The following is a 22,771-nucleotide window of genomic DNA, read 5'->3' on the forward strand; positions in this document are numbered from 1 at the left end:
CACTATACTGTCACTAGGACCAATATATTTGTTTCCTACTTAAGCTATGTTAGAGCACAGCATGATAAGCCCGAATCCCCCTTCAGGTTTCCCCCCTGGAAAGACATCATCCCCCATAACTGGGCAAGGAAGCCTGTTGTCTAGAAAGAAACCATTGTCATACAGGCCAGGGATTTGGCAGTCTAAGTAAGCAGCTGTAGTGAGGACGTTCAGCATGCAGTCATAGTCATCTGGCTGGAATCTCCCTCTAACGGGTATGGGACAGAGAAGTGTTTTACATTAAAACAATGGATGTTCTAAGAAAAATGTCCTCACATAAGGATGTGTATGTTTCTGTGAATGTCGGAGACACAGCGTACCACTTTTGCTGGCAACCCAATCGGACTTCAGCCTTGAGGAAAGCACAAAGTGAAATTAATATAGTGCTAAGAACATGATGCTTTCCTAGGCGAAAGAACAACCAGATAAGGAAAGTAAAACAACAACGTGAATGTGGCTAATGCTAGAAAAATAAAGCAATGCTGAATAAAATGTAACTGGGCTGTAGTGCACAACGGCAGGCCTGGTTTGCTAAAATAACGTGTCTAAAACTTGACTAAAATAGCTATACAACAGCTATTTATTTGGTTCATTGATGGTTCTAAGAATAACCGTTTTTTGTAGTTTTTGATACAAGTTTTAAATTTTTTTAATTTTTATTTTTTTTCAGAAAATGTATTGGAAACTTGGAAAAAACTTAAATGCAATACTTTTTGCATTATGAAAGCATAACAATGTGTAATACCAGGTAGTTTGAAGAAAAACCTTGTGAAAAAAATTAGCAACTGTGGTTGTTGACCTGGAAAAAGAATTTGCTGACATTTTTAATGTTTGCAACCACAAGATTATGGCCGATGCTGCAGGATGTTACAGTTTGACCTAACTCGGTGCATATGGCTGGCATACTGATATTCTGAGCAGAAGCTTGGCTAGATGATGATGTACCAGGTTCTGCATCGAAATGTGTCACTTCTTTTTCTCTCCACATTCGTTGGTATGCCTGGTTGTGGATTGTGCGCATATGTTTCCACATACTAAACATTCTGTGGCTGTATTTCTTTGATGTATCACAAGATAGATTGTTTTCAAAGAGGTTGCATTTCACAATTATTGCACTGACTTTTTTTCCCCACTAGGTATTGTAAAAAACTTCCATACATCACTCCCTTTTCTAGATGAAGAAGGCACCTGTTGAGAATCATCTTCTTCAGGAATATCTTGAGACTGTGCAGGTGGTGGTAGAGCACTCCTTTCATCCATTTTGGAAAGTTCTGTAGCAGGAGGATCACAGCTGAGATGTTTTCCCCTCAAAGCTAGCAGAATAATAACTGTTTAGGGAGTGGCCCTACCCAAACCTAGGTGTGGTTCAAAAGTAACCAATGAAATGCCAGATTGCTCTTTACACATCGAGCGGCTCCGCGGTTCTGAACTGGATTTGCGGTTTCATGAAAATTGTTATATACGTTTTGTGTTCTATTGTAAATAAATAAAATATGTTTGTGAGTTGTAGATATGTTCAGTCTTCTGTTTATGTGGAAAAGAATGGGGTGCACATTGTAATTTAAAAACAAAAATTATCCCAAATCCACGGATCTGAACCGCAGATTTATTCCAGTCACATGATCAGAACGGAAACCATAGATGTTCACTGCTCTGCTTCTGCGGAACTGCAGATGGTGCTGTGGTTCCAAAATTAATGAAAAAAATATATTATTACAATACTACTTCAGAACTGTGTAAATACTGAATAAAGTATAAAACAGAATCAACAGCACTTTTATAAGAAGGATTGGGCCTCTTCAATTTAATTTGCAACTCTAAACAGGGTTGGTGTATTTCATTTCTGACAGAGAGCTTAATGAAAGGATTTATACCACTTTTTCCCCAGACATCTGGGGGTTAATATCTAAGTATGTATGTGAAACATATTATAATTACCTAAAAAAATGTATACACAAGTTATAGTTTTAAAATACACTTAAACAAACCTTAGAAGTTCCATAAAAATGCAAAAGGTTAAAGGGACATTAAAGTTAGGAAATAGGGTACATAAAAACCTTAGAAATTTGCTGAAAAAAAACAAAGGGTACAGGGGATGCTATAGTTAGGAAATAGAATAAAAAACCTTAGAAATTAATTGAAAAAAACAAAGGTTACAGGGACGTTATAATTAGGAAATAGATTTTTTTTTAAATTAGAAATTCACTGAAAAAAACAAAAGTTACATGGACATTATAGTTAGGTTCTGACTTTAAACTGTAGAAATTCAGCTGTTATTGTTACCTGAGCTAACTATAACTTGCTCTCCCGTAAGGCACTACTTATGACCTCACATATTACATCACTCATGACATGGTCAGTGACATCACTGATGACATCCTTAATTTTATTAAGACTTTTCTTTTCCAGACAGAAATTTAATAGCAGCAGTAGCCAAGACAAAATAAAAACCTACAAATCCCATGAGGCAATTGTCAATTGCCAATGGGATGTAAAACGTAGTCCACAGCAATATACCAATCATAAAACAATGAACCCTATAATACTTACTTTGACTGTAAACAGCCCTCTTTTCTTGTGCAAGGGATTAGTAAGATTTGAACATTGGCAAAAATAGAACAAATAATGTATAACAAATAAAGCATAAAGCCATAATAATAGAAAAAAGTTCTTGAAAAAGTTCACAACTCCTGGGAAGTTCTGAAAGTAGCCAAAGCTTCTGTAACCGAAGTGTTGTGAAGATCTGTAGGAGGTGAAGATTATATAACAAGACCAGAGGCTCCTATTATGCTTGTTTAAAGCGAGTGAATCACAGTTAGAGGAGTATGCTGTACAGGTTTTCAAAAAACACTTTAAAGACGTTTTCATTTGATCAATCAGCTAATCTGAGAATTTCCTTGAGACAGAAACCAGCCAAGAAAGCTTTAGAAGCCATAGCTCCCCTGGAAGAATGGGTGCCAAAAGAGGTTGGATCAATGCCCGCTAAGGACATAACCCACTTGATCCAATGGGCGAGAGTTGGAGAGGAAACAGGATTGATGGGTTTTCTGAAGGAAATAAGGAGTTGAGTTGCTGAAGACATTCTCAAATCAGCTGTTTTCTGTTCATATACTTTCAAACATTGGCCAACACATAATTTGGGGTGGTCAGGAAAATAAAGATAAAACACTGTTGATAAATTAGTCTTTGTACGTCTGTTGACTGTGAATAAGACACCTGTTGGAGTAAATGGGCAAGCTGAAATATCAAGAGCTCTAACATCTGAAAGTCTCTTAATAGAAACAAGCATAACAACATAGTAATCTTAGCTGATTTTTAGAGAAAGAACTGCGTTATCGGGCCAAGATAAAAATAGATTCAATACCACATTAAAATCTCACAGAGAACTATATTTTGGTAGAGGGGGATGACAAAACTTTACTCCCCTTAACAGATGGCAGACCATCAGGTGTTCTACTACTGGTTTTCTGTTAATGTATGGGTGATTGGTAGATATGGCTGATCTATATAAGTTGAGTAAGTGTTCCCTTTGCTAGCTTCTAGTGCTAGGAAATTGACAATAACAGTTACATTGGCTAAAAGGGGGGCAATATGTTTTCCAGTGAACCAGCCAACCCATAAACACCTAGCTGATTTGTACGCTTTTGTAGTTTCTGGAGACCAGTGTTCAATGTAGTTTTCCAAACTGAGAGGGTAAGAAGATTCTCTAAAATTAAGTTGTGGTGGAGGCCCAGAGGGTTCGAAAGGAGGTTCAGAAATGAAGGAAGAAGAACTAGGAAGTCTATGGCCAATTCTAGGAGAGCAGGGAACCACACTTGGGATTGCCAAAAGTAGGCTATGAGAACTATAACTGCTCGTTGACATCTTACATGTGCTAGTGACCTATTGATCATGATGAACGATGGAAATAGGTAATTGAGAGAAGTTGACCAATCCTGCAAAAGGGCATTGGAGGCTAATGCCAAGGGATTGGGTGCCAGCTGTAGAATTGGGGGAGTTGGTGGCTAAGGTGATAGGCAAAGATGTCTCTGTAGATGATCACCCTAACTCCTTGTGTTCTCATAGGAATGCTACTACCGGTTTCATGAGCTTTGTAAAGCACCATGCAGCTGAGGAGAGACTAAAAGGAAGAGGAGAAAATTTAAAGGTTTGGTTTGACCACTGGAACTGTAAATACTTCCTGGAGTTTGGATGCACGGGGACAGTGAGATACGCATCTTGTAGGTCCAAACAAACCATCCCTTTGTTTTGGAGTACAAAATCTCTCAGATGTAAAATGATCTCCATTGTGAAATGTCTGTAAATGAGAAAGCGATTGAAATGTTTCAAGTTGAAGACTGGACGCATCTTTTTGTTTTCCTTTGAACATGAAATACTGAGCTGAGGAAACCTGAACGGTTGAGATGACAAGGTATAATTGCTTGTTTTTGAAGAAGAGCTCAAACTTCTATTGGAATGAGATTTGACATTACTGTAGAAAATTGGTGAGGGTGAGGGTGAGGAAGAACTGATCAAAAAGATTCTGAGAAAAGCTTCATAACATAACCTTGAATTGTGTTTAGTACCCCTGGATCTGACGTAATTGAATGCCTTGTTGGGAGAAAATGTAAAGGGGGCCTCCTGCCTGAGGAAGGCCAGAAGGGCGACTTACCAGATTGAGTGGAGTATCTGGATCTCTTGTATTCCCTGTTGCGGAATCCTCTTTCCCTCTGGGTGTACAACTGTGGTCTGTACTCCTGGTACAATGAGTTGAAGGCACCACTGGAACCTTGGTTGTTGTATCCACAGCCGACAAAGCGGTTCCTGCCTCTGCCCGCCCTGGTGAAAACCTGGTTGGAGAACATCTTTTTAGACACTATTAGGCTTTGTCAAGGGAAGCAAATGTAGCTACATATTTGCTGAGTTCTTTAATACAAATGTTCCCAAACAAAAGGCCTTCCGCTTTGATGCCTGGGTCTGCCACAGCAAGGTTTACCAGCTTGGGTCTAACTTAAGAAGGAGTCCTTTTCTGCGCTTGTGGATAAGTGCAGAGTTGGCATTTCCAAGTAAACAAAATGCATGTTAGACCCACAAAGATAATTTGACAGGGCTGATGGGGGCGTTGTCCAACCTGGCTGCCTTGGTTAGATCAAAGATGCAAGTTAATGACCCCATAATGTCTAAAAGTTTGTCTTGGCATGTGGACCATGCCTTGCTGACTCCTTTACAGGGGTCTTTTCTAAATCTTGAGAAAAAGGTTAGAAATGAAGGATCAATGGAAGGGGTTATAATAATTTTTGAGAAAAGGGAGGGGTGGGGACATTCAGACTTTAGTTTAGCTCTGGTCTGCTTGTCTAAAGGGGTGCGTATTCTAGAAGAGACATAATCTCCCACCTGCTCTGCAGGAAAGCACTCTGTGGAATGAGGGTGGTGAAAATCATTTTGGGTCAAACATTGAGACCCCTTCCGAACCCGGTATTAGAATTGGTTTTGAAACCTCTTGAGCTGAATTCCTTGATTTCTTAAATGGCAGGGGAGTAAACGGATCCCAATCGCTGTTATAGTTTTTTCCACTTCCCAAATCTGAATCCCCCATATCATCATAAGTGTCAGATATGTTAGAAATAATTATAGGAGAGGCAGTACACTGAGTTTAAGTTTTACATTTGATAGACGATTTGTTTTGTATGTTACATTCCTGTAAAGGAGGCCATTGAGGAGCCACGTCCTCTGTCTTGTGTGAGGAGTCCTCACTAACCAGCAGCGCCACTTTAGGTGATTTGTTTGGAAAAGGGCGCTTTCTGCTATCCCCCGCAGAATGAGCCAAGATCATCTTAGAAACAATATTAATTATTGAATTTTCCAATTTTTTTGTTAATTTATCCATGGAGGCAGAAACTGTCTGCTCAGCTGACACTTGGACAAAATCATTTAAATTGTCTTTTACAGACTTCTCATAATCATTGATGCCATGCATAATAGGAGAGCTGTCAATCTCCATGATCAAAATAGTGAGAAAACTGCCTCAAAATAAAAACTGGTAAAAAAGGGTTAAAACCAAGCAAATAAGGAAAAAATTAGCAAACCCCACCTATGGGCGGAGAAAAAGGGAGGAACAAGTGAGGGAGAGGTGGAGCCTGGAGAGGGCGGTGAGTGGCAGATCAAGCAGCAGTCAGGGAAAACAGACAATAGTGTCTGAGTGCACCGAGGAAATAATTAACAGTGCCGGAAAATGGGGAAACGTTTACAAATGAAAACCTGACCAGAACACCAAAGAGGTTGTCAGCTATATGCGGAAACCAAAAGGTGAGCAAAAATGACGTCTCTCACAACTGCTATCGAAAATGGCGACCGCAGCATGAGGAGAGCGTTGTTAGAGACGTTGATAAGGGCGCGAGGAAAGGAGCACTCACGACGATGCGGCAACAAGCCAACTGGATATAGGGACAGAGAACTCAATAGTGCATTCAATAATAAACGTTTAGGTAAATATAAATATCATGCATACGACAAAGGCAGTATAAAATGATAGTAAAGAGACATAAATAATACTTATCTTGACTGCAAGCAGCAAGAAAAGAGGGCTGTTCACATCCAAGTTAAGTATTATAGGGTTCGTTGGTTTATGATTGGTGTATTTCCATGGACTACGTTTTACATCCCATTGGCTACTGACATTTGCCTCATGGGATTTGTACTTTTTTATTTTGTCTTGACTGCTACTGCTATTAAATTTCTGTAAGGAAAAGAAAAGCATAATATGAGCCTCCGGTCTTGTTATAAAATTACAATAGCTCTTGCAGAGGCAAGAACTATTGGCTTTGCCAGTGCTTGTTTAGAGCTTCTCATCAAAGTGGGTAATTTGTAATCTTTATATCTTTAAGTAGCTGTCCTAGCTCGGTTTTATATTCAATAAAGTGTCACTCACGACATCAGCTATATAACAATGGAATGTCACTTATATACAGTGCTTTAAATGGGAAGGTACTGTTCGGTACTGAGTACCTGCACTTCTTTAACTTGAAAGGGACAGTACCTGCACTTTTCAGCACGTACATTACCTTTAATGGGAGAGCACCGGCACTTCTCAGCAGTAAGCAGGCACTCTGGAGTTAGAACCTGCACTTCTGCATCTCCATTGAAAGCACTGCAGACAAACTGAAATCATGTCTCCCGTAGGCAATTTGTAAACTTGGAAGTTATCCCAAGTAGCAAACCCGGCTTGGTTCCAACCAGAACTTTGTGGCTTGCCTACTGCTAGGGGTTCTCTTCATTTATGCCCCCTTTCTGACACTGGCCTCAGACTAGTACACGAAAACATTTCACGAATGCTAAATGCCGACCCAATCCGAAGAGGTCTGTGCCATATTGAAGAGGAATGTAATAACACTTTAAATGTACGTTGAAGCCATAAAAAGAAAAACTTCTCTGGAACCAAAGACAAAAAGGATATCTATGATGTGAAAGAATGTGGAATTATAGCAGTGTATTACTTGGTCGTTCTTAAATAAAAAAGGGTGTGATTTTGACTAACCAGCAATATTTCATTAGAGTAATACAAGTACTAAAAAAAAACAAAAATGATGGTAAAGAAACAGTGTAAAATGTTTGTGGCTCTCTAACGCATGATATTACTGTGCTACCAAGATCCAGCATCATTCAAACATGGCCGCGCCCTCAAACTGTATGCCTTTGTTCTAGTCCTATTTTTCTGTTTTCACTTTGCGTCTCCGCCATTGATTTAGATAAGTGCTCGACACGCCTCTGTGGTGCATTCGGGTGCAATGTGCGCGCGCACGTTTCGTCCATTCTTTTGTCACAGATACCGCCATGATCTGCTTAATTCTGACGCTCTTCGCGCACATCTTCCCCGTGGGTGAGAAATAGCTAGCACTGCCAGCCATAAATTGGCATACGCTGCATGAATGGTGGTAGTCATAGGTGTGCGCACAATGCATATACACTGTTACCTTGAGGAGCACCGTTACCTGATAAGTGCTCCGTAAGCGGGCTCACGTTGCTTGCTTGCCAGCCATAGGTGCTTGGGGATTTCAGTGCAAGATCATTCAAGTGAGGTAAAAAACGGTTAGCAGCGATAGAGAGATTCGAGTGCAGGAGTGGCGTTAAAAAAGAAAAGAAAAAAAAGAGAGACACAATCCCATCGTCCGCATGACCTTTCAACTTTAGAACGAAGCCCTCCTCGCCCGAGCAGTGCCTTCTCGGCCGGCCCCTCATAGTGTATAATATACTATTGGAGAAGTGTCAAGTACATATGCAATGCCCATGGTAGTCTGAGCCAGAGGTTTGTGTAGTGTACCAATAAGAACAGCACATACATCCGCTGCATGAGCAGTGCTATCAAAAGCTATGTAAACAGTTTTAGTCCCAGACGAGTACACCCATTGTGAGCAGTCGGAGCTAGAGAGGGACAATCTACGTGCGACATGGGAGCCATAAAACAGACTCTTCATAATTGCAAAATTGTATCCCTTTAACAAGTTAAAACGTAACACTTTAAGATACTGTATCACTCCATGTAATTCAACTCACTAAAATCGATGGTTTCTAAACATGAATTTGTGTACTCATAAACCGCCCCACCCTCAACCAGGTTCAAGGTGAATCCGGATTTGAACACATATTTTCCAAGTACGCTTTGTGCAATTCAGCCATTTAACACACTAGAATAGTGTTTTGTGTTTAAAAAACAGCGAAAAGCATTAGACTATGCTAAGTAAAGTCCCCCATTACACCGTAGATCAGACTGACTCAAAGAGTCTTTATATAAAAAAAAGTGCAAAGTTAAGGTTATGAAGGCCGCCCTGTTTTTATGCTGTTATAGTCTTCCTTGGAGTTACACCTCCAGGCTCAACACCCCCATGAAGACAGTTATGAGAATGAGCAAAATAGTGGGTCCTCAGAGATCCCAAGTTCCAGGTCTTCTCGAGGCAAAAGTTAAATTCGATGCTTTACTGCAGCCATGGTTTAAAAGGAAGCTCGCACTTTTGATTTTTTGATGAGTGTGGTGTTGTTCTGCAGTTCGGGGTAGGTGAACTGATTGTAAGGATGTTGCTGACTGTTGTGAAAGTGCATGAAGAGGAACATGATGCTGTTTGAAAAATGATTACCATTGCTTAACGTCTCTTTCTGAGTGCGTTAAATCCAGTCCTCGGTGTCTCTATGATCAGCCTTTCTAAAATAACCCTTCTCAGGTTAGAGCGCCGGACAGAAGCCACATCAATGTTTAGCTAGTTTTCATCTTGAGGTTCCAAAAGGCATTTGGCTGTAGCCTCCATGGACACAGACTAACTTAGCAATGCCGGCAGTAGTATGGCACAATCTGACCAATTTTGACTAGGGATAGTTCACACAACAATTTTTTTCTAAGTCCAGATATCATCTATGTACATGACGAGTACAGTACAAACGATAGTTAAGAACACATTGGCAGGAGTAATGCATGCCAGAGAGGGCACCATCCGTGTGAGCAATACTGATCATAGACTGATGCACATTCAGTGAGCTTTATATGTCATATGGATGTAGGCACTACATAAAAAAACCCACTAAACAATGCCATTTGGACACATTTTATTTTGGCAATGTTCTCCATTCTATGCAATACACTGCAGACCAGTAATAACCATAGAGATGCACGTATCCCAGAAGCATTTCCAGTGGCGGTGGAGAAGCATCTGCTGCCTGTGTACCTGGTGCTGACCTTGCCAGGGTCCATGTATGCTTATAGCCAGGTGCGGGAAGCAGATTTGTGAGTACAGGCATGTATGTTACATACGTAATCACATCCAACCTACATTACCTTAATACTTTGGTAATAAAGAGTAGTTGAGTTGCCACACTTCGATCTTTATTACCACAAAGTTAGGGAAGAGACCCCTGCTAAAACGTAGCTCAGCACAGGACCAGAAAATGACTTCAAATACATAAGTAGATTTAAATTAACGTGGATTCAGTGGCAGTCAAAATGGCTATCTGAATATACGTGCCTAGAAAAACATAGAATTCATGTGATGAATCATCAGTCTTCCTCAACTTAATTTTCTGCTTAGTCATCTGTAACTCCAAGATGAGACCCTTGAAATGATTGTGTTCTTTCTTGCTTAGGGGCCGTGACGAGTCTACCTACGGAATCTTAGGGATCTTTTTCACTTACCCTAGAGGCGCATAGGAGGCACTTGCCTTAGACTATGGACCTTGGAGGAGCACAACAAGGACTGTGACTTTTGTACCACTTTGAGGAGCTGTCCCTTTTATGTCCTTCATAGGTCCACCTAGGACATGTCTGCACTATGTGATTACTGTGGCCTAGTACCTGGCTATGTACAAAGTCTGCAGCATATTGTGCTTTTCTACAGGCATGCAACCGCCCCTTACAAGCGCTGCCACCAGACTTAGGCCAAGCATACTATTGACAGTGCTGTTGTGTAGCACAAGCACCTTGTGGACACTCTATGCTCCTCACTCTATCTGAGCAGAATAACTCTGGAACTACTTAGGGCTTCTTGGAGGAGCATTGCACTCCATCATATTTCAATCTTTGGATGGTTCATCTTGCACCCACTATGCCCACTTTAAAATAATTTTTCCATCCTTCTGACTCAAAAGCTGCCTCTCGCAAGAATTAGCGGTTTCTCCGCCCTGCTAATCCCAGAGCAATCTGTCCTTTTGTGGAAGGAAATGAATCCATCATGTAATCTAATTCTTTCTCTTTACCACTCTTATACATCTTGTTCTCTATCTGATTGCATCCTCTTTCCCATATTCGGAGGGCTTAGCCATCTTTTACCTGATCATGGGAGTTTCTTAGTCTCTCACATTAATAGAGAAGATCTCTGTGCCTTTTACAGGAATCCTTTTTAATCAGGCGTACAGCTCTGCTTGCTATTGTACATAGGGTCATTTAGACCAATAGAGCAGTGCCAAAAGGGGCACAATCTGTATTTCGGCCAACTTTACCTCTTGTGCCTGAGTGCAAGTTGCGCTCGGTTGTGGTTTACCCAACAATTTACTGCAGACTTATAGGTGGTGGTAACTGCCTCTGTAGAAATGGAAATATATGTTAATGCCAAGTATAATATAGATTAAGATACTAGATTTATTTTTTATTCCCTATTTTTTCCGCTGTCTGTACATAGGACGCAAAAACAGTGCAAATCCCCCCCATGGTTTCTTTAGGGACTTCTGCAGGGTATACTCCTGGCTCTTTTGTTCGCAATTGAGTTTTTTTTGTTTTGCTGTGATTTATACTTTATAGGCATTTTGGACCTTTATTGGGACCCTTGTGAAGCTATTTCTGGATTTAAGCACACCATACTTGTTTCTGTTGCCTCCTCTCTGCTCTTCATTCTACTTCTCTTTTGTGGAAAGAGCATTTTCTTGGGTTATGAGCTTCTGCCCTCATCTTGGTTCCCTTCACTTAGTTCACACTAGAATTGTAATTTTTGGTAGTGCATGTGCTAGTGTTTTGGCTTTACTGCAATGTGCTGATCGCCCAGGGTTACTTGGGGATGCCTGCAAAACAGACTGTGGGAAAGGCTAGCCCATCTACTTGTGGATGTGGCCAGCACCAGCCAAGCCGCATCTTTTTCCCCAACTGAGAAGGTGGTACCCACCCTTACCTATTCAGCTGGAACTCTTTTAAACCCTTAATCCAGAAAAGCTCAAAATCCAAGACCTTCAAAATTATCCTTACATTGAAGTTGGTGAGTGTTGGAAATGGTCCTTTCTGCAGGGTTATCCCCAAACATTTTGCTTCTGACCTTGTGTTTTTGATCCTGTGCTGAATTTCGTTTTTGCTGGTCTTAGGACTCTGGGCACTTTACCATTGCTAACCACTGCTAAAGTGCATATGCTCTCTGTGTAAAATGTATTTGTTCCTCCATGATTGGCATCTATGATTTACTAGTAAGTCCCTAGTACAGTGCACAGTGTGTACACAGGGCCCATAAATCAATTGTTACTAGTGGGCCTGCAGCACTGAGTGTGCCACCCACAAGTAGTCCTGCACTTAAGTCTCAGGTGTGCCACTGGAGTGTCTGTGTGTGCAGTTTGAAACTGCTATTTCGACCTGGCAAGTGCACCCACTTTCCATGCCCAAATATCGCTATTATTACCTGTAAGTTACGCCAAAGCTAGGCCCAAGGCAGCCCCATGGGCAGGGTACAGGATGTTTAAAAAATAGGACATGTAATGGTATGTTTTACATGTCCTGACAGTGAAAAACTGCTAAATTCGTTTTTCACTATCGCAAAGCATATCTCTCCCGTAGGGTAACACGGGGATTGGCTTGAACTATATTTTCAGTGTAATTTCCCATTGGGAGCAGATAGAGATGGGGTGTTTGGGATCTCTGAACTCACAATCTAATAATACAACTTTTGGTGAAGTTGGTTCTGAATTGTAAGTTTGAAAATGCCACTTTTAGAAAGTGGGCATTTTCTTGTTAACCATTCTGTGCCTCTGTCTGTTTGCTGAATGCACGTCTGGGTCAGGGTGACAGTTGGGCTGTTTATTTATTCACTCTAGACAGTTACACAAAGGGAGCTCAGGTGTGCCCCTCATATCCCGATGGCCCATCAAGCAGATGGGTCTTACTGAGCTAGACTGGTGGGAGGACCTGACACTTGCACCTGAATAGGGCTGTTTCTTTCCTCACACAAAGCAGTCTCCAACCCCCTGGAGTGTTTCTGGGGCCAGGGCAGGGAAAGCCAGGGTCTTGTGGACTACAAAGACTTCTCTTAGAAGTTTGCTCACTTCAAAGACAGAAATGGTTATAAGTATTGGACCTCTGACTCCACATAGTTAGAATCCTTCTAGACTGAAGACATTCTACCAGGAAGAAGGACTGGATGCTGTAGGGACTGTCACTCTGCTGTTGCTTTGCTGTGCTGGCTTGCTGCTTGGTGCTCCTGTTCTGGGAGGGAAAGGACTAGACTTTGCTTTCGACATCCTGCTTCCTAAGATTCTCCAAGGGCTAGGACTGAGATGGCCTCCTGTCAAGAAGTCTCAGGGACATGAAAGACTTCATCTACCAGTGCCTGGGCTCTCTTGCTGAGAGTCCTGACTTGCCAAGTGGTGCCAAATCCAGTCCCTGGGCCCTTGGGTGTGAATTCTGGTGCAATCAAGAAGAAACCAAGCACATCGACGCCAGAGCGACTTCAAAACCGGCGCCGCTGTTTGACTCTGTGCCGCTGCCTGCTATGGAGCTGTGGTTCCTGCTGAGTGCAATGACTGCGACTGACGTTGCAGGCTCGCCGCAGCACCTCCACAGTTCACCCACAGCATGAGTCCTGCACGCCGTGGCACCTACGTCCTTGGCACCCGGCTCCACCGCAACTCCTGTGGCCCTGTGGTCTGATCGCAGCACTTCAAAGTTGATGCCTCGCATCTTGACCTTCTAGAATAATTAACACCCCTGGGTTGTAAGAAACCGAAGCATCGGCACCAACGCCACATCACCTCCCCTTCGACCGTAAGGAACCAACAACTCACCTCCCAGACTCCTTGCAGCATCTTTGTTTCCTCATTGTTTTCCAAGGTACTGTACCTGGGGTCCGTGCGATTCCATGACCGGCCTGCACTCTCTTGCGAGTGGCATCAGAATGTTGGGAATAACTCCAGCAAGACACAATGATAGCCTCAGTTGGAGCTATTTTGTTTCTAAGCACTTCACAAAGATTTAATCTTGAACATTCATATCTTTGCTTGTGTATATTTGATTTTTGTAATTTTGGTCTTGTTTTATTCAGATAAATATTGGCAATTTTTCTAAACTGGTGCGGAGTCCGTTTGTAGTGTTTTCACTGTGTTATTGTGTGTGTACACAAATACTTTACACATTGCCGTTGAGATAAGCCTGACTGCTTGTGCCAAGCTACCAAGAAGGTGAGCAGGAGTTACTAAGTTTGTGTGACTCACCCTTACAATAGAGAGGGTCCCTACTTGGACAGGATGTTAACCACTGCCAATGAGAGACCACATTTCTAACAGTGAGCACTTGTACTCTAATCTAAAAACAGCCACTCAAGAAATCGGTTTATCTTCGCTCAAGACATTTGAGAAGGAAGCCCTAACAACTAAAAACATTGAAAGTGCACTCATTATTATCTGCTAAGTACATACATATAAGATAGAATTGAATGAGCTGACCTTCAAAGTACAAATTGATATCTGCTTTTACCACTTAAACATGGACGTGCAACGCTTCCACTACAGATATTGTGCTGGCCTGTCACGTTATAAAACGATTCTCATTTCCCACACAAAAGAGGTGGAGGCCTAGCAGGCATTTGAAGCAAGATTTAAAAATTACTACTATTAACTTTGAACCTTTTTGCTCTAGCTAAATTTATTAGGATTAACACTTCAATTCTCTTCCACGTATTTGGTCACCAGGTTCTGCAACAAATTTTAACATCTATGCAAGAGAGTTTTATAATGCCACTTTAAATCCTCAAATCGCATAATTATATTAGGGGACTCTATTGTCAGAGTTGACAACCCTGATATTATTAATAAAACATTTCTAGAATCATGGGAGTCTTTATGCTTCAGCCAACTAATACAATTTCCCACTCACCAAGCAGGTCAAATTATTGACCTTCTATTCAGGAACCATAAATCTGCTGTGATTTCTGGATTTGCTCACCTGTCTTGTACAGACCATGTGTCAATTGAATTTTGTTTTGGTGCATAGGAAAGAGCTCAATTACAGCCTCAAACTATTTGGAAATCCCTTATTATATCTATCTGGTGCAAATTGTCCCCAACTGAAAGTAATCATAAAGTGGCCCAAACATACAGGGTTAGTGAATATATTCCTGTGGGAATCCAACAAATTGACAGTTGATTAACAACTACTTTAAAAACCTCAAGTTCCTATTCCATAAGATCATAATGCTCAGCGTCATCAGTCAACACCTTAGTATTGACGAGATCCTTTAGTTTAATTTAAAAAAAATCTTAGAAAAATTGTTGATCTGTCCTACAGTTCTTTAGTTTGTTAAACACATACTTCTTATCCTCATCAAATAATTAATGCACATAATTCAACTATGGAGGTTTTTAAAGTTATGAATTCATTGGCAAATCCAGACTGTTGACAAAACACCATAGCTGCTTTCCAGCACTTGCTTTACACCATTTCCATTATTTCTTGGGAAAATTTCTACGGTACGTGAATCACAATGTAGTAATTTTGAAAACACCTTTGGTGCAATATAAGCTTTGATGAAGTCTCTTCTTACAAAATGAAATTGCTTTCAGAAGGCGGAACTTATTATTTAAGCAGTACATTAAGTAAGTCTCCCCATTAGACCGTTACCCTGCTTATATCTTGAACTCAGTGGTTCCCAAACTTTTTCGACTCCCGGCTCCCTTGACCTATTGGCCGTCGCTCCCCATTATATTTTCTTTTGCCGGAGCGTGAATGTAAGCTGGCCTGTGGAGTACTTCCATTTTTCTCCTTGAAAATAATAGGGATGAAGCAGTTGAAGGTATTATTAAAATCATAGATGCAGTCCTATCCACTGCAAAGCCCCATGCAGTGTCAATGACTGATTAAAGGAACACAGGGTTCTCAGATAAGTAAACTGTTACTGGATTGTGATGTAGTGCTTGTAGGATGCTGGCTCTATGTTGTGTGCAAAACAAGGCACACTACAGAGAGTCCGGCAACCACACATTGGTTTATAGAGAAAAAAACTAGATCACCTAATGCTCTAATTTTTATGGTAGCTTGGTCGAGCAGCTAGGTCAATCTTGGAGAAGTGCAAAGCATTTGCTTTACTCACAGTAACAATAAAGCAAGATGCACACTCAAAGTAATAACTCGAGACCAATTTACAACATTTTTAAGACCAAGATCATCAAAATTAGGTAAGTACGGTTTACGTTAGGATTATTCAAAGTTTAGAAAATATCTTGTTTCTGTGCGTAATTAAGCCTCATAGGAATCAATGGGAGAAAAATATAAAAATGCTTATAAAATCAGGCAATGCGTTTATCAATGTCTCCATTTGCATATAGGTCGAGGTCATCAAGAAGTCCTGTGGGCCAGCTGGCGGAGTTCGGGCAGTTCCCGGTTTTGGTGGGAAGAGCAGCTGAAAACTCCTTGAAACTGGTGCAGAACCACTGCAAAGGACCTCTTGGAAAAGTAATGCACAGGTGGATTGCAAAGTGAGTCCGGTGGTTTCCCTTGCACTGTGGAGATCGCAAGCGGTGGAGGGACCCTTAGAGCACAGCTAGTTCTCCATTGTGGTGCTCTGTGAGCAAAGATTCCCTTGGAAGCAGGAGGCAGGTCACTTTGAGTGTAGTTTGCAGGTCAGCAGGGCCACTCTGGGGGGTGAGCCTTACGTTTTCTGAAGTCTCTCTACTGTGGCTTGCTCCTGGTCCTTTTGGAGTCTGGAGTGGACCTTTCTTCTTGGTGTCTGACGTTGAGTGACCAGTACCCCAAGCTATTGCACGGTTCTGCCACTGGAGGTAGCAGCGCCACCAAACTTAGCACACTTGCAGGATTTGACCTGATGGTCCATCGGGTGAAATTTGGTCTGGCTGCGGCGTCGGGTTCCTTGGGCAGCAGGCGGTCAGTGAACTGGACTTCACAGTTTTTTTGGTCTTTGGTTGCAAAGAGTGATGCCTTCACTTTGAAGGGAGATCTTTGGCAATTTTTTAGAAGAATGGAGGTCCTCTGGGGATTTGTTGAGTCCATCCAATGTCTGAGCAACCCCTCAGTGGTGATTGTCGAGTCATGGGTCCAGCAGGCAGAATTTGGCACCTTTTTCTTTGTGCTGCAGGAATGCATTTCTCGAGCCTTGGGTCTTCTTTGTTTCTGGCCTTCTTGTGTCCTTGTAATCTGATCCGCAGGTCAAGGGGTGCCCATTAAATACTGCATTTAGTTGGCGTTTAGTGAAGTACCTAGTAGGCACCAACTGTTCATCTTCCTTAGGGTGGCTACACCCACTATGTGGTCACATCCCTGTCCCAAATAGTCGGTTTTCCTACCATGCAAGATGGAGGAAAATGAAATAGAGAGGCTATCTCGCATGCAACACCTTAGGGGTGGTGCAAGCTGGGGTTAGCCCCTCCTCGGTCCAGTGTGCAGTTTCCAGCTGTTGCTCCCACCAAAAGTGGAGGTTTGCAACGGGGCGGCCATCTGCTGCTAGCAGCAGCACTGGGTGTTGAGTTTCAAGCGGGTTAAGCCCTTGGACGCTCTTAGGCAGGGCTGGGCACATACCCAGGGGAGGAGGTGTAACACCTCTGCCCAGGAAGGGCTGTGTTCTCTGGACCCAGAGAGCACAGGCTCTCACCCCAGGGTTCCAGAATCCCGTCTGGTGGTGGCAGGCTGGTTGTGACCGGCCAGTAACCAGGCCAGGTTAGTTAGCTTTTGCAGAGGGAACCTCTAAGGTGACCCCAGGTACATTGTGCAATAAATCCAGTACAGGTAGCAGTTTGGATTTATCATTTTGAGTTGTTTGATACCAAACAACCCAGGGTGCAGAGTGGCCGTCATGCAGCTGTGAAACCTGTATTGACCAGTGTCCAGCACATGCATGTGAAACGGCTGTTCTGTTCACTTACTATGCCCCAGGTTTAGCAGGGACACAATAGGGGCATATTGCTCATGCATCTGTGCCCACACATGCAGTATAGTGCACCTGCCTTAGACTGGAAAGCCTGCCAGAGGGGGAGCATATATATATTGCATGCAGTGTGTAGTGGACAGGGCACACAGGCTGTGGGCCATGTCAGTTTTGCAATTTAGGATTGCACCAAAACTCTCAGCCTGCAATGTCAGTGCTGGGTGCACGTGGATGCATGGTCCGTGAGGGTGGCACAATCCGTGCTGCTGCCCTCAGGGGGCCTACCCTTAGTACTACATGCCCTCGGTACCTTAGTACCATTTATTAGGGACTTATAGTGGCACCTAAAGATGTTTCCAATTGTGCCAATTCATCACAACAGTTTTGAGAAAGAGATCCTCTGTGTGCTGTTGCACCCCTGTGTGCCGTCAAATCTAGCCAGGGGCGCAGCCCACCAAAGGTATCCTGCTTTTGTGTGATGCTTCTTGCAGTTCATGTGCATGTCTCTTTCTATGAGAAGTGTGTATGTTTTCACATACCAATGCCCCAGCTACACAACAAATCTGTGTGTCTTTAGTTTATCTTTCAAAGAAAGATCAGCAGCTGATAAACATCTCTAAAACTGACCAACAGATGAAGAGGCAGAAAAAGATTTGAAGGAAAAAAGCAATAGGGTCTAATCCACTCCAGGCATTTAGTTTTTCTGCGAGGCTTGCCTGTCCCTGGTTCTGTTTCTTCTTGTGTGCAGAACTTTAGGATTGGTACATGACTTGTGGCGTAGCTCTGTACTTGTTACATGACTGCTGTGGCATTGTTCTCTTTTTGTTGCATGATTGCTGTGGCTTCTCTCAGTGCTTATACCATTATTATTGTGGTGGCATGTTCATCATCTCAGTGGTTGTAACAAGTCTGCTGTGGCATGTTGTTGACCTTATGTACAGTGGGTTTCTGGATCACCCTGTTGTGTTCTTAAAGTATAAAAACTTTTGTAGGCGTTCTTCTCAATGTTGTGTTGCGCTTTTGCCCACATGAATCATATTCTGTGACTGATAGGGCGGCGCTAGATTTATTGTGGGTTTATTGCTGCCCCTAATAGGCTGAGCCACAAGGTGGCAGCCTCCTCCACACTCCAGTGCACTGAACAGCAGCGATAGGTAGCTGCATGGGGTCTATCTTCTGCCCCCAAAACAAAGCTAAATTGAGCACTTAGCAGTGCTTGTGCACATCCTGTTGTGGCACCTCCTGCCATCACCAGTGTTGTTTCAATGTAATCCAATTTTGTGGATGGAATAGTGACAGCCCCGCATTCCAGTCTTTGCCTGCACATTACTCAACAACGCTTTTTATCCTGATTTTGAAAGGCTGAGCACACCCTCTCAGCTTTGAACATATACCCATACAGGAGCTTGTCAAAGACAGATCCTTGTATTAAATGCAACCAGCAGTACATCCACAGCTCATATATTTTCTGCAGATTGATGCCCATTTAAAACATGTGCCAGTCGCAAACTGTAATGTTAGTTGGGTTGCTACAACCACATAATAATAAATTCTCCAGGCTAGATAATAACATTCGCTGGAGATGAAAGCAAGAACGCATGATTTATTGAAGTGTGATAAGTACATGCCAGAACCCTGTTTTTGCATTTTCTGTCTGCGCTCTCGTCCACTCGGTGTCTGCTGGAATAGGGAGAGGGCAGATTGCAGCTGGGCAGGTATTTTCCAAGTGCTTCTATCACTCTTCGCTTTGCAAGGTTATCATCCCTATTTTCCCGGTAAAAGAGTTTAACGTAATTTCAAAAATATTTGATCAGTCTCAGAACTTCCCAAAAGAAATGGCTAAAAAAGGACAAGCACGGCTCAACTCTCAATACGGTAATGAATCATAGGTATTAATGTAGTGCAGGTATTGACGGGTGGTGTTACATTCGTGGTTCCCAAACTGTGTGCTTGGTGCACAGTGCACCTGGCTTTTTTGACAGTGCACCAGGGGGCTGCGGCACACAGATAGGGAACCACTGCTTTAAGGTATCAGAGGATAGCATCTTATCCATTATTCAGCATTTATGCAACACTTTGCTATAATCAGGTTCAGTTCCTGAATGTTGGCAAAACGCTTTCGTAAAACCTCTTTTAAAAAACAACAGCTGATCCAATGTATTTTAGCATCTGTAGACCTATCTTACATGACTGCTGATCCAATGTACCCTAGCTACTATAGACCTATCTCACAACTGCCATTCATAATAAAAGTGTTTGAAAAAGAAGTGAATTGCCAATTTATTGAACATTTGGTGCAAGAAAATGTACTGTACTCTAGTCAGTCGGGTTTCAGAGCCGAACACGGGACTGAATCGGAATTGGCAACAGTTCTGGATGACCAAGCAATGCTGACAGTTTAAGGGTTAGCAGCCGTTGTCCTGTTTGATTGGTCAGTGGCTTTTGATATGATTTTTCATTGTATCTTAATAGATCATCTGCATGAAGTGGGTGCGTGAGAAGCTGTGATGAATTATATCTTAGACTGTTCAAAAGATAGATCTCAAGTTGTCTCTCCAACCCTTTTTGTCATCATTCCGAGGTATAACTTCAGAAGTAGCATGTAATTTCGGCCTCAGTTTTAAAATGTACTCCAAAGATTCTTAGATTATGGTAAGTCTTGATGAATCTACACCATCAAATTTGAAAACCTTGTCTGTCGTATTTCAGCTATCTCCTGAATGTCAATTGATTTTCTAAAAGTCAACTTAGAAAAGACAGATTCTGCTGACAAATCAAGCCCATCAGATATAATGAATTTTTTGGGCTGCTAAACTAGACATAACCTCCAAAGCAGGAAAAGCAGTCCTTAATTTAGAGTTTTAATTTGATGATCACCCCACGTTGTGACCACAACTTAATACATCTCTTCCTTGTGTTATTTCCATCTCAGAATGGTGAAACAGATTACTTCTTACTTAGACCAAAAAGCTTGTCAGTTTATGATCCAATCAATAATTTTATTGAAGTTATATTACAGCAACACCCTCTATAAATGTCACCCTCAAACTTTAAAAAAAGGTTAACACAAATTCAGTATGTAGCCATTAGATTACTTTTTGATCTTCCACAGGGGTTACCTGTGACTGAGTGATTCACTTTTAAAGCAATGTGTATAGCCTTAACAAGTCATATTCTGATTCACGTATCACACTTCCACCCAGCTACTAACAAGGGTATGCAATTTATAATTCCCAAGACCTGTAGGTTTCTGACAGGGACAAGGAGTGTTTTAAGTGGGATGGAAAAGATGAGCAGGTCTCAACAGATGTGTGGCCATAAGACATAACTAGGACTCTTTTAAAGGGGCATGGCCTAATAAAGGACACTAGAATCCTGTGCTGGAAAAATTCATAAATCTTTCTTTCACGAAACAATATATTTAAATATATGTTTTGCGAAACATTTTTTGCCATTCAAAATAGTATGTCTGAAAAAGATTTTTTTAGGGAAAAAACTGGTGTTTTGAAACATCTGATACATTTTATGATCTAGTTACTACAGGATGCCTATTTTCATACTCGGGCATACAAAAGCCTAACTGAAATTGTCTGGGTTACTTATATGGATCAGTGAATGAAGCAGAATTTTTCACTTTCGGTTTGAAGGCAGTGATATGATGCCCAATAGCAATCATAAAGATTGTGTATCACTCAGAAAGTCGTGACAACCATAGGAAATTGAGAAGACAGTAGTACAAAATGAGGGTCTAAAAACTCCATGAGGGACAAGCAGCAATGACAGTGCAGGGGTATGGAATTTAATAAGATATCTACTTGTCCATGGGACAAGTTGCTTCTTACATCTACTTGTCCTGTAAAACAATCTACTTGTCCCTTTGATCCCATCTAGTGCGGCGAGAAATTATGGCACCAATCTCATTATATAAGAGCTCTGATAATAGCATTCCTATTATGCAAGAGTTATTACTATAGTAGGGCTTGAATACTTGCAATTTCGATCCCTACTATAGCAGTTTCCTTATTTTGTCCCCCTTCTGCATATCTACATACTGGGGCTGGAGGAAGCAGTAACTAATAGTTCCAGGGCTGGAATGCCTTTGAGTCTGCAAACCTACTAACTTGCATGTTTTAAGGATTTTCACCAGCTCTTCTCTAAACATTTCCCATAATGAGAAAGGTTGCACATTTACTCCAGACAAAGGCAGAAGTAGAAGTTCTTCCATGGTTGGGAAAAAAGTGGTTGGAGGGAAAGTGAACTCAGGGCAGGTGCTTTGCTAAGGGGGCCCCCTGGAGGGGAGCTGGGGGGCCTTTGTTACGCCACTTGTGGCAATGTGTGCTTTTTGAGGACTAAAACTTTTTTTCTTTTTGCCAGTGTGTGTTACATTGGTGAGGGCCTGGCAGCTGCCACAACAATGAAGTGTTACAAAAGCCATGTCAAAACAAGACACACATTAAGCAAACTAAAAGAGTCACAACAAATGTCAGATTGGTTGTCTTTGCCAGTGCTTGTTTATTTTCATGCTTCCCAAAATCTTGTTGAAACAGTCTGCACTGATTTTCCATGAGGAATATTTTTTGGAAATACTAGGCTGCATCAACACTTTTTTTTTTAAACTAAATGACGCTTGGAAGAAATAGCATCTAAAATTTCATAGTAACAAAACGTTTTTTTCCTACTTTCATTTTTTTCTGAACATTTAATTTTGAAAGTATAGCATCATCACACTTACTTTCAATGCTTGTGGAAGCATTTGCATCTAATCAGAGAGCATTCTGGCAGCATTATACTTAGCCTCATATTGTTAAACTTTTACATGTTTTTTTTTTTTTCTCTCCTGGAACCACTGTCAGTAGTGCAGTGTGATCTTAAAACGTTTATTTACAGGACTCACCCTAATAATGAAGGCTTCTCATTAATGAACCATAAATACAAGTTTGAACAGCATTAACATATGGACACACATACTACCTCAACTGCAGACAGTTCCCTTCTCGGTAAACTGGCAACTAAAGGGTTTTGTGCTGCAGCGGGTTGGGCCTACTTGTCCTAAGGGCAAAATAAACATGAAAAGTTGTTGCCCTTGACCCCAAATCATATGTCCCGGGTGCCGGGCGATAGGAATTCCACATCCGTGTAGTGAGTCCCCAGGT

At 41.7% G+C, this 22,771-nt stretch overlaps 1 protein-coding gene across 1 annotated transcript in view; it reads left to right on the forward strand.

Annotated features, from left to right (window-relative positions):
* Window positions 1-7,778: 7,778 nt before the first annotated feature.
* Window positions 7,779-22,771, forward strand: part of NME3 (NME/NM23 nucleoside diphosphate kinase 3) — an 80,106-nt gene continuing 65,113 nt past the window's right edge. Inside the window, exon 1 of the mRNA XM_069210565.1 lies at window positions 7,779-7,894. Within this exon, the coding sequence (XP_069066666.1) occupies window positions 7,849-7,894 (46 nt within the window). The 5' untranslated portion in view covers window positions 7,779-7,848. The remainder of the gene's footprint in view (window positions 7,895-22,771) is intronic.

Source organism: Pleurodeles waltl, chromosome 10 (assembly GCF_031143425.1).
Source record: "Pleurodeles waltl isolate 20211129_DDA chromosome 10, aPleWal1.hap1.20221129, whole genome shotgun sequence".
Classification (NCBI taxonomy): domain Eukaryota; kingdom Metazoa; phylum Chordata; class Amphibia; order Caudata; family Salamandridae; genus Pleurodeles; species Pleurodeles waltl.